This window comes from Malaclemys terrapin, chromosome 6 (assembly GCF_027887155.1).
Source record: "Malaclemys terrapin pileata isolate rMalTer1 chromosome 6, rMalTer1.hap1, whole genome shotgun sequence".
Lineage (NCBI taxonomy): Eukaryota > Metazoa > Chordata > Testudines > Emydidae > Malaclemys > Malaclemys terrapin.
In genome coordinates this window covers 39,218,061-39,231,185 of record NC_071510.1, presented here as the reverse complement: position 1 = coordinate 39,231,185, position 13,125 = coordinate 39,218,061, and the positions used below count along the sequence as shown (strand labels likewise).

The following is a 13,125-nucleotide window of genomic DNA, read 5'->3' as shown; positions in this document are numbered from 1 at the left end:
AATAGAAAAACTGTGTTTCAAAACAACTGTTGATGCAACAAAGACTGTATAATGGAAAAATGATTAAAATAGAAATAAATTTTTAAGCCATGTTATACTGGCTTCGTTATTGAACTACAGTTCCCAGAATGCTCCTGTATCTGACATACATCCAAATATTCTGTAACAAACAAACATAGTCACAATTAACCATTATGTCTGATGGCTCATATCTTTCTGATATAATGTTTGCTTATGATCTATTCAACTGCATGGCTTGTATTATTTCTATATAGGAAACATCATTTAAAAACAAAACCTTCAATGTGACACCATAAAAGTCTTATTAGTGACTAAACATGCTATCAACGTGTGCATGGAACTGCTTGGCATATCCACATATGTGATGTAAGCATTACAGACAGATGGAAACATTCAGTAGTGCTGAATAGGAAAATCTTTCCCTTCTGCTGTAAATGTACAGAGTTTCAAGCAATCTAATTTAAGGAAATTCCATCTTCTAGTACTGTTAATGTTGAGGCAAAAAGGCATACATGACAGGTCCCATTTTAACTAGGTATGGGGACATCGGAATAATGTTAGTGAAGGACAAAATGCAGCTGTGGGAAGTTGGTCTGTGTGCATGGTGCAACTTACTTATAAAATGACCCTAGCACCCATGGAGAACCCCTCGTCCCCCTTTCTGTTTTGCAAACTTCCTAAATTGCATGTATTATGTTCAGTCTTTCCTTCACTCTTCCTTTCTATTCCTGCAATGAGTGGCTGTGGAGATGAACTCTGTTATAAGCTGCAGTGCCTGAGGAACACAGAGCCCTGGAGTAGCCCCTCCCTATCCTCATTTGAGCCAAGGACCAGCTGTGTAGCTGGTAGGTTTCCCTCTCCAGGCTCAGCTCATCTTTGCCGCTGCGCCTGCTTCCATTCTGGTGTCTTGTCCTGAGCACATAAGGAGGCTTGGTGCAAACACACATACACTGAACCAACTTGTCTGCAGCTTTGGAAGTTTTATTTGCTACAGTCCCTGGAGGGTTCATTTACTCCCCCCACCCCTTCTCCCCTCTATTAGTTCCATTCCAAAGAGCTGTATTATTTTCCTCACTGGACGGGTGACTATGCTCCTGCTGTATCTCCTCACTGTGCAAGGTAAGGGGGCCCAGATATGGGGAGAAGTTGGGCAAGTCCCTGTTGCTGTTAATTCCTTTCTTGCCTTTGTGGGCTGTTTGCTTGTGAAAGCAGTGAAGTGCCTGTAAAGGTCCTGTGTGTGCAGCCTCACTTTGGAAGGTGTGAGTGAGGCAGCATCTTTCTGTTGGGGGCTATAATGTAACCTGTGATATCAAAGCAAAAAAGGAGTGTTGAATGCAACAGGTTCAATCTGCTGCCCTTATTCCTGGTGCTTCCATGAGTGAATGAGCATGAGACCTGCTTGCCCAAGTTGCAGAGAAGCATGTGGTTTCCCTCACCATTCTTTTCATTCTGAGTGCAATGCAATGCTATCTGTGTGAACAGAGCTTTCTTTGTCCCTACAGTTTTGCCGTTTGCTGGAGCTGTCGAGCTCTCTACTGGGTCTTGTGCCTTTGAAGACAGCACTTGTGGCTACGAATCAGACTATACATTTTTGGCATGGATTTTAAATGAAGAAGGTAAGGATGGCTTTTTGGTATTTACAGGGATGCACTGTGCTTAAAAATGAACAAATACATTTCTATACTTAGGCTACAATAAACCAAAAGTATCAAGAATGCAAGAATCTTAAATTTCCAATATACTTTTCATGGTTGATGCTGTTTAACTCTTATATGAATACCACTGAAGTCTGTTCACTTTTGTTTATAGTTTCATTGGTTCTCCGTCTTGTAATGTTTAGTTTATAGGCACCACAGAGAGATATTAATTTGTTTTAAAATACCTGTTTCCATGGGAATCTTATAGAAATCATGGCAACTTTCTATTGGTTTAACTATTTTTGGTTTCTCTATTGAGAAAAACTCATTTTTACAAAATCAGTATTTCAGACCTAATTTAAGTTGTCTCCTTAAGGTTGTGGCTCTGCCTACTCTCTTTCTCTACCTTTATATATGAAGCATTGTGTCTTAAACTTCTGTGTAATATTGCTTTTATATTAAACATATGCTTTCTTCCATCCCAGAAGTGACTGCATTTCTGTGGCAGGAGAAGTGATGTTTGTGTATGTTATCATTACTATGCCTACCTCGTAGGGTTGTTGTGAGGTGTATTTAGCAATGTTTGTTAAATGTTTTGAGATCCCTGGATGAAAAGTAATATATGATTGCCAAGTATTGTCGGTGTTTCGATATTCTTTTTGGTCCATTGTGTGGTACCTACAGCTGAATAGGAAAAATTGTAGGTCACTATTTTTGACATTGTATTCTGAGCTATATTGGGAAAGATGTGACATTCCAAATTCCCATGGATTTCACAGGCAGTGTTGCTAGAGTAGTGATTGCAGAATTTGTCATGCTCTATATAATAAACACAATTTGGGTATAACTGAGAAGTGAAAATATTTATATTGGGGGGTATGGCAGTGGGTACTGTGCCATACATAGGATTAAATTTGTGTTCACATAATAAAAGGAAGCCCTATTAGCTGTGGTTATGGCGGCGACATAAATCCCCAAAACAGGGTCCAGGTATAATAAAGCAGTGAGTATAGATACTTATAGATAAATCCTCTCGTCTGCTCTCCTTTCAGCCTTCCAACTAATAAAAGATTTTCTCTTTCTGTTTCCAATCCCTCTCTAACTATTTAAAATAACAGTACAAAACAATGCAGCTCTAAGAGCCAAATGGATCCCCATCCATTTTTGGAAGCAATGTTAACAGTCTCTGCTACCACTACTCTGTCCGTTAGCATCACGCCTCATTGAATTGGCTCTTTTGGAAGCAGTACTTCCTCTTTGTGATTGACAGGAAGCCCTGTGTAAAGTGTTGATGATTCAGCCCAGAGTAGCAGCGAGACACTGGCAGCAACACCTGCAGGGGCAACAGTATGAGATGCACAGTAACTGTTATAGTGCTTGAAAGAAAAAAAGAAACCGAATTGGAGCACTAACAGCCACAGTGTCCTGGCCCAAACAGCACTAGTTTGGTTGGTTGCAACACTCTTTATTTTATCAGAACATTGCAGTTACAGCTAAGCTTCTGTCACTGGAAATCACTGTTTTATTAAGGAATGTATAACTGGATTGTAAAGTTCACTCTGGGAGGATAGTTGGGGTAGTAATACTTTTAATAGGTAGGGCTCTGTCAATATTTCCGTTATAAATCCTTTTCTCAGGAGTTTGTAACTCAGTGGTAGTAAGACATTCCAGGCTGACATTTGGCATACAGGGTATTAGCCTGTCTGAAATGTATTCAGTATTGTAACCAAAACTAGTTTAAAATGTTTCATCCAACTTTTGCTTTCAGGTGTACATAACCAATTTGTCTCAGATACTGTTTTGCTCCATAATACAGTACTGGGAGCTGATATTTGCAGACTAAGCCAGGTGTCTCTGATCAGAGTGTGCATATGTTGTGTGTTTACTGGCACGACAGAGGAAGTTAAGGATGGGAGTGGCAACTAAATGAAACAAGTCACAGTGATTTTCGGTTGTTTAAAATCTTTTATTGTTTTGAAGTAGCTTTTACTATTTGGAGTATATACCCTTATAGGGACGACTTGACTTGCTGTTTAAAATCTTTCAGCTCTTTTATCCTATAAATCTCTCAGTAATATGGTATCATGCCAAGCAGTTTAGGTGATATGTACATAGTTTAAATCCTGCTGAGAAATTTCCACTCCATACTTGAAAGCCTTTTGCCCAACTGCCAAGGAAGCCAATGTGTACTTAAGAGCCAGACCCAGATTGGACATAAGGGGCCAAATTTTGCTCTGGTTTATACCTATGTGTTCCCAATTAGATCAGTGGGGATGCAAGGGCTCAGCTGCCCTTTGAAATGCTTATGACTTCTCTTTAACTAGCTAAGAGTTTTGAGGTGGGTCACTTTGGGATAGTTGGAAAAGATATTGAGTACCATACAGTTTTACCATTTAAATAATTCTAACTAACTTTTTACCTGATCTTTTGACAAGTGAGCTTGAGTGGTGCTGCAGTCCTAATTTTAGCAAAAGTCCCACTGGAAAATCAAACAGAAATAAATATTCAGTATTAAAGTCAACAGGAGTTGTGCCTGAGAAAGGACTGTAAGATTGGGCTTTAAGGCCCCAGTCCTGCAATTGGATTAATGGGATGGATTCTTGTGCCCAAATGAACCTGTATTGACTTCAGTGGTACTCTGTGTGGGACTAAGATTCTGCACAGGTGAATCTAAATATAGGACTGGGGCCTAATATTATAAACAGCAAGGTGCCTTTCTATCTGATAGCTGTTCTGGGGAGGTCATTTACTACTAAAATTTTACATTCCCAAATGTAAATGCCACAAACTATTCTCATGTATTGCTAAAAATCACGGAGTAAAGAATAATATAAAAACTAAAATTGGCTCAAAATATTACAAACCCTCTCTCTAAAAATGTCTACCCAGTACAGAGGAGAGTCTACAATGTTCAGTAATGTGTGAGCCCTAGAGAACTGAACCCCAGCTGAATAAATATAACCTTATACGTCCAGCAGCACAGTTCCCAGTGTACCAGTTTAGTTTGCAATGTCATGTGTATGAATAATGGAGGACTTCACTGATTGCTTAATGCACTTAGTGAAAAATGTTTCTGTATTGTTAGCTATGCGAAAAAGAAAACAGTTGTGAATTTGTTGCATGGCAAAGAGGCTGCATTACACAAAGTATTGTTTTAAAACATAAACTGGTGACTAAGAGATTAGCTAATGTCTGTACAGTGCTTTGAAGATGTAATGAGCTATGTGACCATTAAATATTATTATTCAGTTGTTTGCATCAGCTAACATGTTAGTAGTGACCTTCAGTAACTTTAGAAAGGTCTGCAAGGGATCTACTTCCATTTTACCATAAATATCCTTGAATGCACTGTCTCTCTGAACAGGAATTTACATATAAAACTCCTTTTCAGGAGTATGAGACAAATATCATTCTCCCTATTAGTTTATGAGAGAGACAGAAGGCAAGTCCATATTCACCAATACAAGTGATATTTAGTCAGAATTAGAATTCACTATTGCAGTAATATTTGTCACTAATAGCATTCTGGGGTCAAATTCAGCCCAGGTTTATATTCAGATACCTTGTGGACATTGGCTTTGCAGACCCCTGAAGGCCAGCTCTGATCTAGGCTGTAATTCTATGCTGAGGTTCTGATAATATGAGCAAATCACTAGAGCTTTACTCTTATGGTTTATGATGTTAGCAGAATTGATGAAATCAGACTTCCTTACAATAAGGGGTACTGTTACCTATATTACAAATCCTTAAAGGTAGTGTAGTAGGATTTTACAAATAATTTAGGCATACAATTAACTCTTTGGCAGAAGGGGAAGTTTATTAAAGAAAATGCTTTTTCTGAAATACAATTATTTTTGTTGTTAGTAGAAGAAAGTTTTATCTCCTTACTATCCAGAATCCTCTGTGACTCAACATCACAGGATCTTGTTAGGGGTGGTTCACAGTTGTGTTGACTGTGTGGGATGTCTCCAAGAGACATTGTGGCTTAGGAAGGTTCAGGGAGTGCCCCTGTCCACAGCCAGACAGTAATTGTGGTTGGAACAGTAGAGACAGGGATATAGGTCCACCTGGAATGAAGGAAGGAAACAGTCTCTGCAATCAGAAGAGTGCAAGGACTGCAATTGTAGCTGCATTGCATAGATGGTGCAATGGGGTAAGCTTTCTGGCCTTCTTTCGACTCCCTCCCCTGCAACCTAACCTGCACAAGGGCCAGCTGTAATCTGGCCCTAAGCACAGCATGTTCATAGCAAAATTATAAATCATAGTTTCCTTAGACTCAAGAATCAGGATCCATCCTTTTTATGCCTGTGAATCACTTTATTTGTTGATACTTTTGTCAAGAATAGCTCTAGTTTAATCCACCACAGGTACTATCTGTTACTGCTGTCGTGTTCAATTTGCCTGTGTCCATGAGTATGTTTTGTTCCTGGTCTCCCTTCATGTCATCAGGAAACAACTTAATAGAGCTGAAAAGCAACCACACTTGGGCCTTTGACTCATATCTGCACCAAGTCCTGGACTGTGCTGTGGTGCACGTATTGGTGTGGGCTTGTTTTGATCACCATTGTGTTACCACTGCAGAGCTCCAAGACAATGAGAACATTGTTTCCATTCACAGCAATATATTCTGAAAGGCAAGTAGTCTGGTGGTTGAACGCTTTGTTAAATGTGTGTGTGCACTAGCATCATTTGTGGGTTTAGTGGTATTTAGCAGCAATTTTAAAGGCAACTACTGATGTAGGGATCTCCTCTACACTTACCTGTGTAATGTTTGCTAGTAGACTTTCAGTTAGTACTTTTCCATAATGAATTGAGTGGAGACAAACTACTAGAGCTACGTGAATGGTGCTTGCTGTAGTCTGGGGAATCTGGCATTTGTATGCTCAAGGGCAGCTTCAAGCATATAGATTTGATTGTTCTGCTGCTTTGCCTCTACAGTCCCAGAAATGTTTACCCCATCACATTGGTCATCTCTAAGGGTAAATTTTTGGACATAAAGAAAGGATTGCTTTTAGCTGCTGTGAGTTCCAGAACTGAACTTTCTAGTTTTTTTGCAAAAATTCACACAAGAGACTCTGTCCTTGAAAAGAGAGACTTCAGTCAGAATGGAGATTAAGTACATACTAAATTACAATGTGCGCATAAATTTTCCTGTCTTGATCCCCTTACGAATGCTACAACTTGAGCTACATCAGTCCAAGACTCAGTTTCTGTAGTATGTTCCAAATGGCTGACCATCAGGTGACCATATTTGAACATTGGCTTGATTAGTAAATCAGCATGCCTGGCAGATATGTCTGAAATAGATCATAGTTGTCCCAGAGAGCTAAAGTTGCTGTTGTCATGTGGGACTTAAATAATAACAGTTGAAAATGTTTTTCAAAATAAAGTTAAACTTTTTAAGATGAGGATAATTTTTTTGAGAACCAGAATGGCAAGCACAAGGTTGTGGACGAGATAATACACACCAACATGAAGAACATGGCAGATGAAATTCAATGTTGACGAATGCAAAGTAATGCGCGTTGGAAAACATAATCCTAAAAATACAGAATTATGGTTTCTAAATTAGCTGTTACCATCAAAAAAGAGATCTTGGAGTTCTCTGAAAACATGTGCTCAATGTGCAGCAGCAGTCAAAAAAACCAACAGAATGTTAAGAACCATTAGGAAGGGGATAGATAAGACAGAAAATATCATAGTGCCACTATATAAATCCATGGTATACCCACGCCTTGAATACTGTGTGCAGTTCTGGTCACTCCATCTCATAAAAGGTATATTAGAATTGGAAAAGGTACAGAGAAGAGAAACAAAAATGAATAGCGGTATGGAACAGCTTCCGTATGAGGCGAGGTTAAAAACACTGGGACTTTTAAGTTTAGAAAAGAGATGACTAAGAGGGGATATGATAGAGGTCTGTAAAATCGTGACTGTTGCGGAGAAAGTGAATAGGGAGGTGTTATTTACCCCTTCACATAACACAAGAAACAAACCAGGGGTCACCCAATGAAATTAATAGGCAGCAAGTTTATAACAAACAAAAATAAGTACTTTTTCACACAACGCATGTCAACCTGTGGCACTTTCTGGCAGAGGATGCTGTGAAGGCCAAAACTATAACAGGGTTTCAAAAAAGAACTAGGTAAGTTCATGGGAGATAGGTTCATCAATGGCTATTAGCCAACATGGTCAGGGATGCAACCCCATGCTCCAAGTGTCCCTAGCCTCTGTTTGCAGAAGCTGGGAGTGAATGACTGGGGATGGATCATTCAATGATTACCTGTTCTGTTCACTAACCACTAACCCAGGAACCTATCCTTGTAACAAACCCCGATGCCAACTCTGTCCACATATCTATTCAAGTGACATCATCATAGGACCTAATCACATCAGCCATACCATCAGGGGCTCGTTCACCTGCACATCTACCAATGTGATATATGCCATCATGTGCCAGCAATGCCCCTCTGCCATGTACATTGGCCAAACCGGACAGTCTCTACGCAAAAGAATTAATGGACACAAATCTGACATCAGGAATCAAAATACTCAAAAACCAGTGGGAGAACACTTTAACCTGTCTGGTCATTCAGTGACAGACCTGCGGGTGGCTATATTACAACAGAAAAACTTCAAAAACAGACTCCAAAGAGAGACTGCAGAGCTAGAATTGATATGCAAACTAGACACAATCAACTCCGGTTTGAATAAGGACTGGGAATGGCTGAGCCATTACAAACATTGACTCTATCTCCCCTTGTAAGTACTCTCACACTTCTTATCAAACTGTCTGTACTGGGCTAGCTTGATTATCACTTCAAAAGTTTTTTTTCTCTTAATTAATTGGCCTCTCAGAGTTGGTAAGACAACTCCCACCTGTTTATGCTCTCTGTATGTGTGTATATATATCTCCTCAATATATGTTCCATTCTATATGCATCCGAAGAAGTGGGCTGTAGTCCACGAAAGCTTATGCTCTAATAAATTTGTTAGTCTCTAAGGTGCCACAAGTACTCCTGTTCTTCTTTCTGTTCTGTTCATTCCCTCTGAAGCACTTGGCACTGGCCACTGTCGGAAGACAGAATACTGGAATAGATGGATCATTGGTCCAATATAACCCAATATCCTCATTCTTATGTTCGTTCATATGTAACATCTGGTCTAAAGTTGACCTGCACACCATTTGAGTAGCCCATATTCACAGCTCCACCATTTAAATTCAGGCCTATGTGTGTTCATTTGAATTCTTCCACCTTGGTCACCACAACATCTTCAGGTGTTTTGCTACCCTGTATGTTACCTCTTGCTGTCCCAGACTCTGAGTCTGGTATGTCAGCAAAGGCGGTTCAAATCTGATATATTCATTCTCTTGCTGAGTGGCAGATCTGTTAGCACATTAGTAATTTTAGCTGTCTGTAGTACATTTCTGGGACATACTATGGGACATTTCTGGGACATTCCTACCATACTATGCAACCGTCTCTATAAAAAATCTGTAATGCTACTCAGAGAGTGGAAAGCTTAATCCAAGATTAAAGCAACCAAGTTTGTAAAACTCTAAGAGTTGCAACACAGCCACCTCTGGCTTGGTTGGAAAATTAAACGGTTGCTTGCCTTTTTGGCAAAAATAATTGCATTTGGACTATCTGACAGTAGCTGAAAAGCCCAGATCCAATCTCTGCCTTCCCAGTCACCACAGACCTATGAGCAGAAGAGCAGCAGAAAAAAACATAACATTCAAACTGAGGTCCATCCTCACATGTGCACAGCTGTAAATTCCTTCCTGAGCCCACCTCCTTCTCCTAGATATAGTTTGTGTGTCTGACATCAACTAAGCCCATCTCCGTCCCCTCTGATTGCCAGTTTGGCCTAAATTGCTGTGCTCAACTTCTCTTCTCTTTGTGCTCTCCCCTCTGACTAGCAGTTCAGTTCTTTGGTCTGTTCTGCTCCACCTCCTCGCTCCGAGGCAGCTCACTCCTCTTCTCTTCTCTCACTCAGGGCATGGCTAGACTTGCAGATGTAGATGGCTGTGAGTTAAATCAGCCTTTAGAGACCGCAGAAGGGAAAGTGCTGCAGTGTGTTCACACTGTCAGCTGTAAGTGCATTGGTGTGGCCACATTTGCAGCACTTGCAGTGGCATTGGGAGCAGTGCATTATGGGCAGCTATCCCACAGAGCACCTCTTCCCATTCTGGCGCTGTGGCTTGTGGGAAGGGGGTGGGTGGGTGTGGGGCATTCTGGGTCCTGTCCCAAAGCCCCATGATGCATCGCTTCACATCCCAGCAATTCCTCTGCTTCTGTCCACATTTGGTGCCATCTTTCAACGTTTTTTGTACTGCATGCCCTTTCGGTCTGCAGGAATGGATCCAGAACCGCTGAGGAACTGCTGCCAGCACGTCATGAATTGCAGTAGAGTTACTCCTTAAGCTACAAACTGACAGTGAGGAGTCCGACGATGTCGACTCACATAACGCATATGACATGAGATTGCTTGTGGCGTTCACGGACATGCTCAGCACCGTGGAACGCCGCTTTTGGGCTCAGAAAACAAGCACTAAGTGGTGGGATCACATTGTCATGCAAGTCTGGGATGACGAGCAGTGGCTGCAGAACTTTCGGATGAGAAAAGCCACTTTCATGGGACTGTGTTCTGAGCTCGCCTCCACCCTGCAGCGCAAAGACACGAGATTGACAGCTGCCCTGCCGGTGGAGAAGCGGGTGGATATTGCAGTCTGGAAGCTGGCAACTCCAGACAGCTACCAATCGGTTGCTAACCAGTTCGGAGTGGGAAAGTCGACCGTTGGAATCGTGTTGATGCAAGTTTGCAGGGTTATTAATTGCATCGTGCATGACATTGTGGCTGGCTTTGCACAAATGGGTTTCCCTAACTGTGGAAGGGTGATAGATGGGACACATATTCCAATTCCGGCACCAGCCCACCTGGCCTTTGAGTACATAAATCAGAAGGGGTATTTCTCTATGGTTCTCCAGGCGCTTGTGGATCACTGTGGGCATTTCATTGACATTAACGCAACTGGCTACCTTCCTCCTGGCTTGAAAACAGCTCCTGGCTGCATGCATCTGGGGATGCCAGGCCATTCCCCCTCCTCCTCAGCACCCTCGCTCCCTGCCTTGTTGAACTAGGCTCTGAAGTGTCCATGGTGGTCTTTGGAGTGGAGGTGGGGTCACCCCCAATTATCGCGTACAGCTCTTTGTGGAAATGGCAGGTCGTGGGGGCAGCACCGGAGCGGCAGTTTGCCTCCCACGCTTTGTGGTAGGCATTCTGCAGCTCCTTCACTTTAACGCTGCACTGCAGTGCGTCCCAGTCATAGCCTCTTTTCATCATGTCCCTTGATATCTGCCCAAAGGTATCGTAATTCCTACGGCTGGAGGACAGCTGGGACTGGACAGCTTCCTCCCCCCAAACACTGATGAGGTCCAGCACCTCGCCATTGCTCCGTACTGGGGATCACGTGGCGCGTGGAGGCATGGTCACCTGGAAAGATGCTCTGAGAGCACTCCACGCCTTGCTGAGCAAACAGGAAAGGAAATTTCAAAATTCCCAGAGAATTTAAAGGTTGGGTCTGACAGTTGGTCATCTGAGGGCAGGGTAGTAGAGTTCAAAGTGATGACCAGAGTGGCTAGAACAGGCATTGTGGGACAGGGCGAGATAGCTCAGTGGTTTGAGCATTGGCCTGCTAAATTCAGGGTTGTGAGTTCAGCCCTTGAGGGGGCCATCTAGGTATCTGGGGCGCAAAAAACAAAAAATCTGTCAGGGACAGTACTTGGTCCTGCTAGTGAAGGCAGGGGACTGGACTAGATGACTTTTCAAGGTCCCTTCCAGTTCTGAGAGATAGGTATATCTCCATATGTTGTTGTTGACACTTCTGGAAGCCAATCAGAGAGCATTAATTGACTAGGGCGGCATGGCAAGCATTATGCTTCTCATGCAGGTGGATTACCAGGGGCGCTCCAGCCGCAGAGTCTGGGCGCTCTATGTGTCTTGCCAATGTGGACACATCAGGAGTTAGGGCACCTGGGGTTGCTTTAATGCACTCTAACTGGCAAGTGTAGCCAAGCCCTCAGTCTCACACATTCCCCTCTGACTGGCAGCTCAAGGTATGTCTACATTGCATTTAAAAATCTAAGGCTGGGTCATTCCAGCTGATTTAGGCTAAGGGGCTTTTTAATTGTGGTGTAGACATTCCAGCTTGGGCTGCGCTCCGGGCTCTAGGACCCTGTGAGGTGGGAGGGTGCCAGAGCTCAGGCTGCAGCCCGTGCCTGAACATCTACAGCACAATTAAACATCAGCGCTGAGCCCAAGACCCAGGAGCCCAAGTCAGCTGACATGGGTCAGCTGGGGGTGTCTAATTGCAAAGTAGACATATCCTCAGTACTACTGTGCCTGATGCCCCTCAGTCTTGTTTGCAGCCTCTTCTGTTGTCCTTATCTGATGTGCAACAAATCTGACATTTGTTTGCCCAGATATCACTTGTTGACCTAGGCTTCTGTGCAATAGAATTTTTCTCAGTCTGATTCTGAATTACAATTGTTAATTTACTCTTAGCTCAGCTTCAGATACAATTCCCAGAAAAACATCAACAAAAACAAAGTGATATTTACATTCACAAGAGACTCTCAGCATCAACAACAGGCAATGTGTGAAACCTTTGATAAGGCTGGCTTTCCATCTGTTCTAGGAGGCATAAACCAATCCCAGATTGCTACCAGTACATCACAATATGAGAGACAAGTTTCAAAGCATTCCTTCTCTTCCACAATATAATACAGTTATCAGGATCATGTTTTCTTTTACAGTTGTCACAAATTAAGTATTTTTGGGAATCAACAACCTATTTTAGCTTGCTCACACTGAAACAGTGAGGATGGCTGCAAGATAAGTGTGACAGCTGTTTTTAAAGTTCTTGTTTATTAAATATCCCTGAAGCATGTGCCAAAATGCTTGACTTTATTTAAGGAGAGCTCTGTGTAAGCTCAAAAGCTGGTCTCTTTCACCAACAGAAGTTGGTCCAATTAGAGAGATTACCTCACTCACCTTGCCTCTCTTGTGACTTTATTTGTAACAAAACAACTAAAATGGGTTAATATGGCTGTATAAATTGATTTGGAGTATTCAAGTAACTGGAAAGGTTATGATTGATTATAATTAATAGTATAATGTGAGGCTGTATGTATTGCTTCTTTAAATCTGTAGTAGGAAACAGCCCAAAAGAGGGATGGGGAAAGGTACTAGAGGCCAAAGTATTGCAGTAAAGGAGAGAGAGAGAGAGAGAGGCTTCATGGATAAATAAAACTGTTTTCCTTATTCTAATGAAGTTCCTTGTTAAATATTAGAACAAAGCAGCTTCTTCTCTGATTTATTTTTTTACCATTGTCTCATGACACTGTAAATCTTAATGCAAATACCTTGCAAAATGCCACAATGTTGCAAAACATCCTCTTAT

The 13,125-nt window shown here is 41.9% G+C and overlaps 1 protein-coding gene across 3 annotated transcripts in view; it reads left to right on the top strand.

Annotated features, from left to right (window-relative positions):
• Positions 1-873: 873 nt before the first annotated feature.
• MAMDC2 (MAM domain containing 2) overlaps positions 874-13,125 on the top strand; it is a 94,968-nt gene continuing 82,716 nt past the window's right edge. For 2 of the 3 annotated variants that reach the window (XM_054032942.1, XM_054032941.1), the window contains exons 1-2: positions 874-1,140; positions 1,524-1,637. In XM_054032942.1, the coding sequence (XP_053888917.1) occupies positions 1,110-1,140; positions 1,524-1,637 (145 nt within the window). In that variant the 5' untranslated portion in view covers positions 874-1,109. The remainder of the gene's footprint in view (positions 1,141-1,523; positions 1,638-13,125) is intronic. The other variant, XM_054032940.1, reaches the window with a different exon arrangement.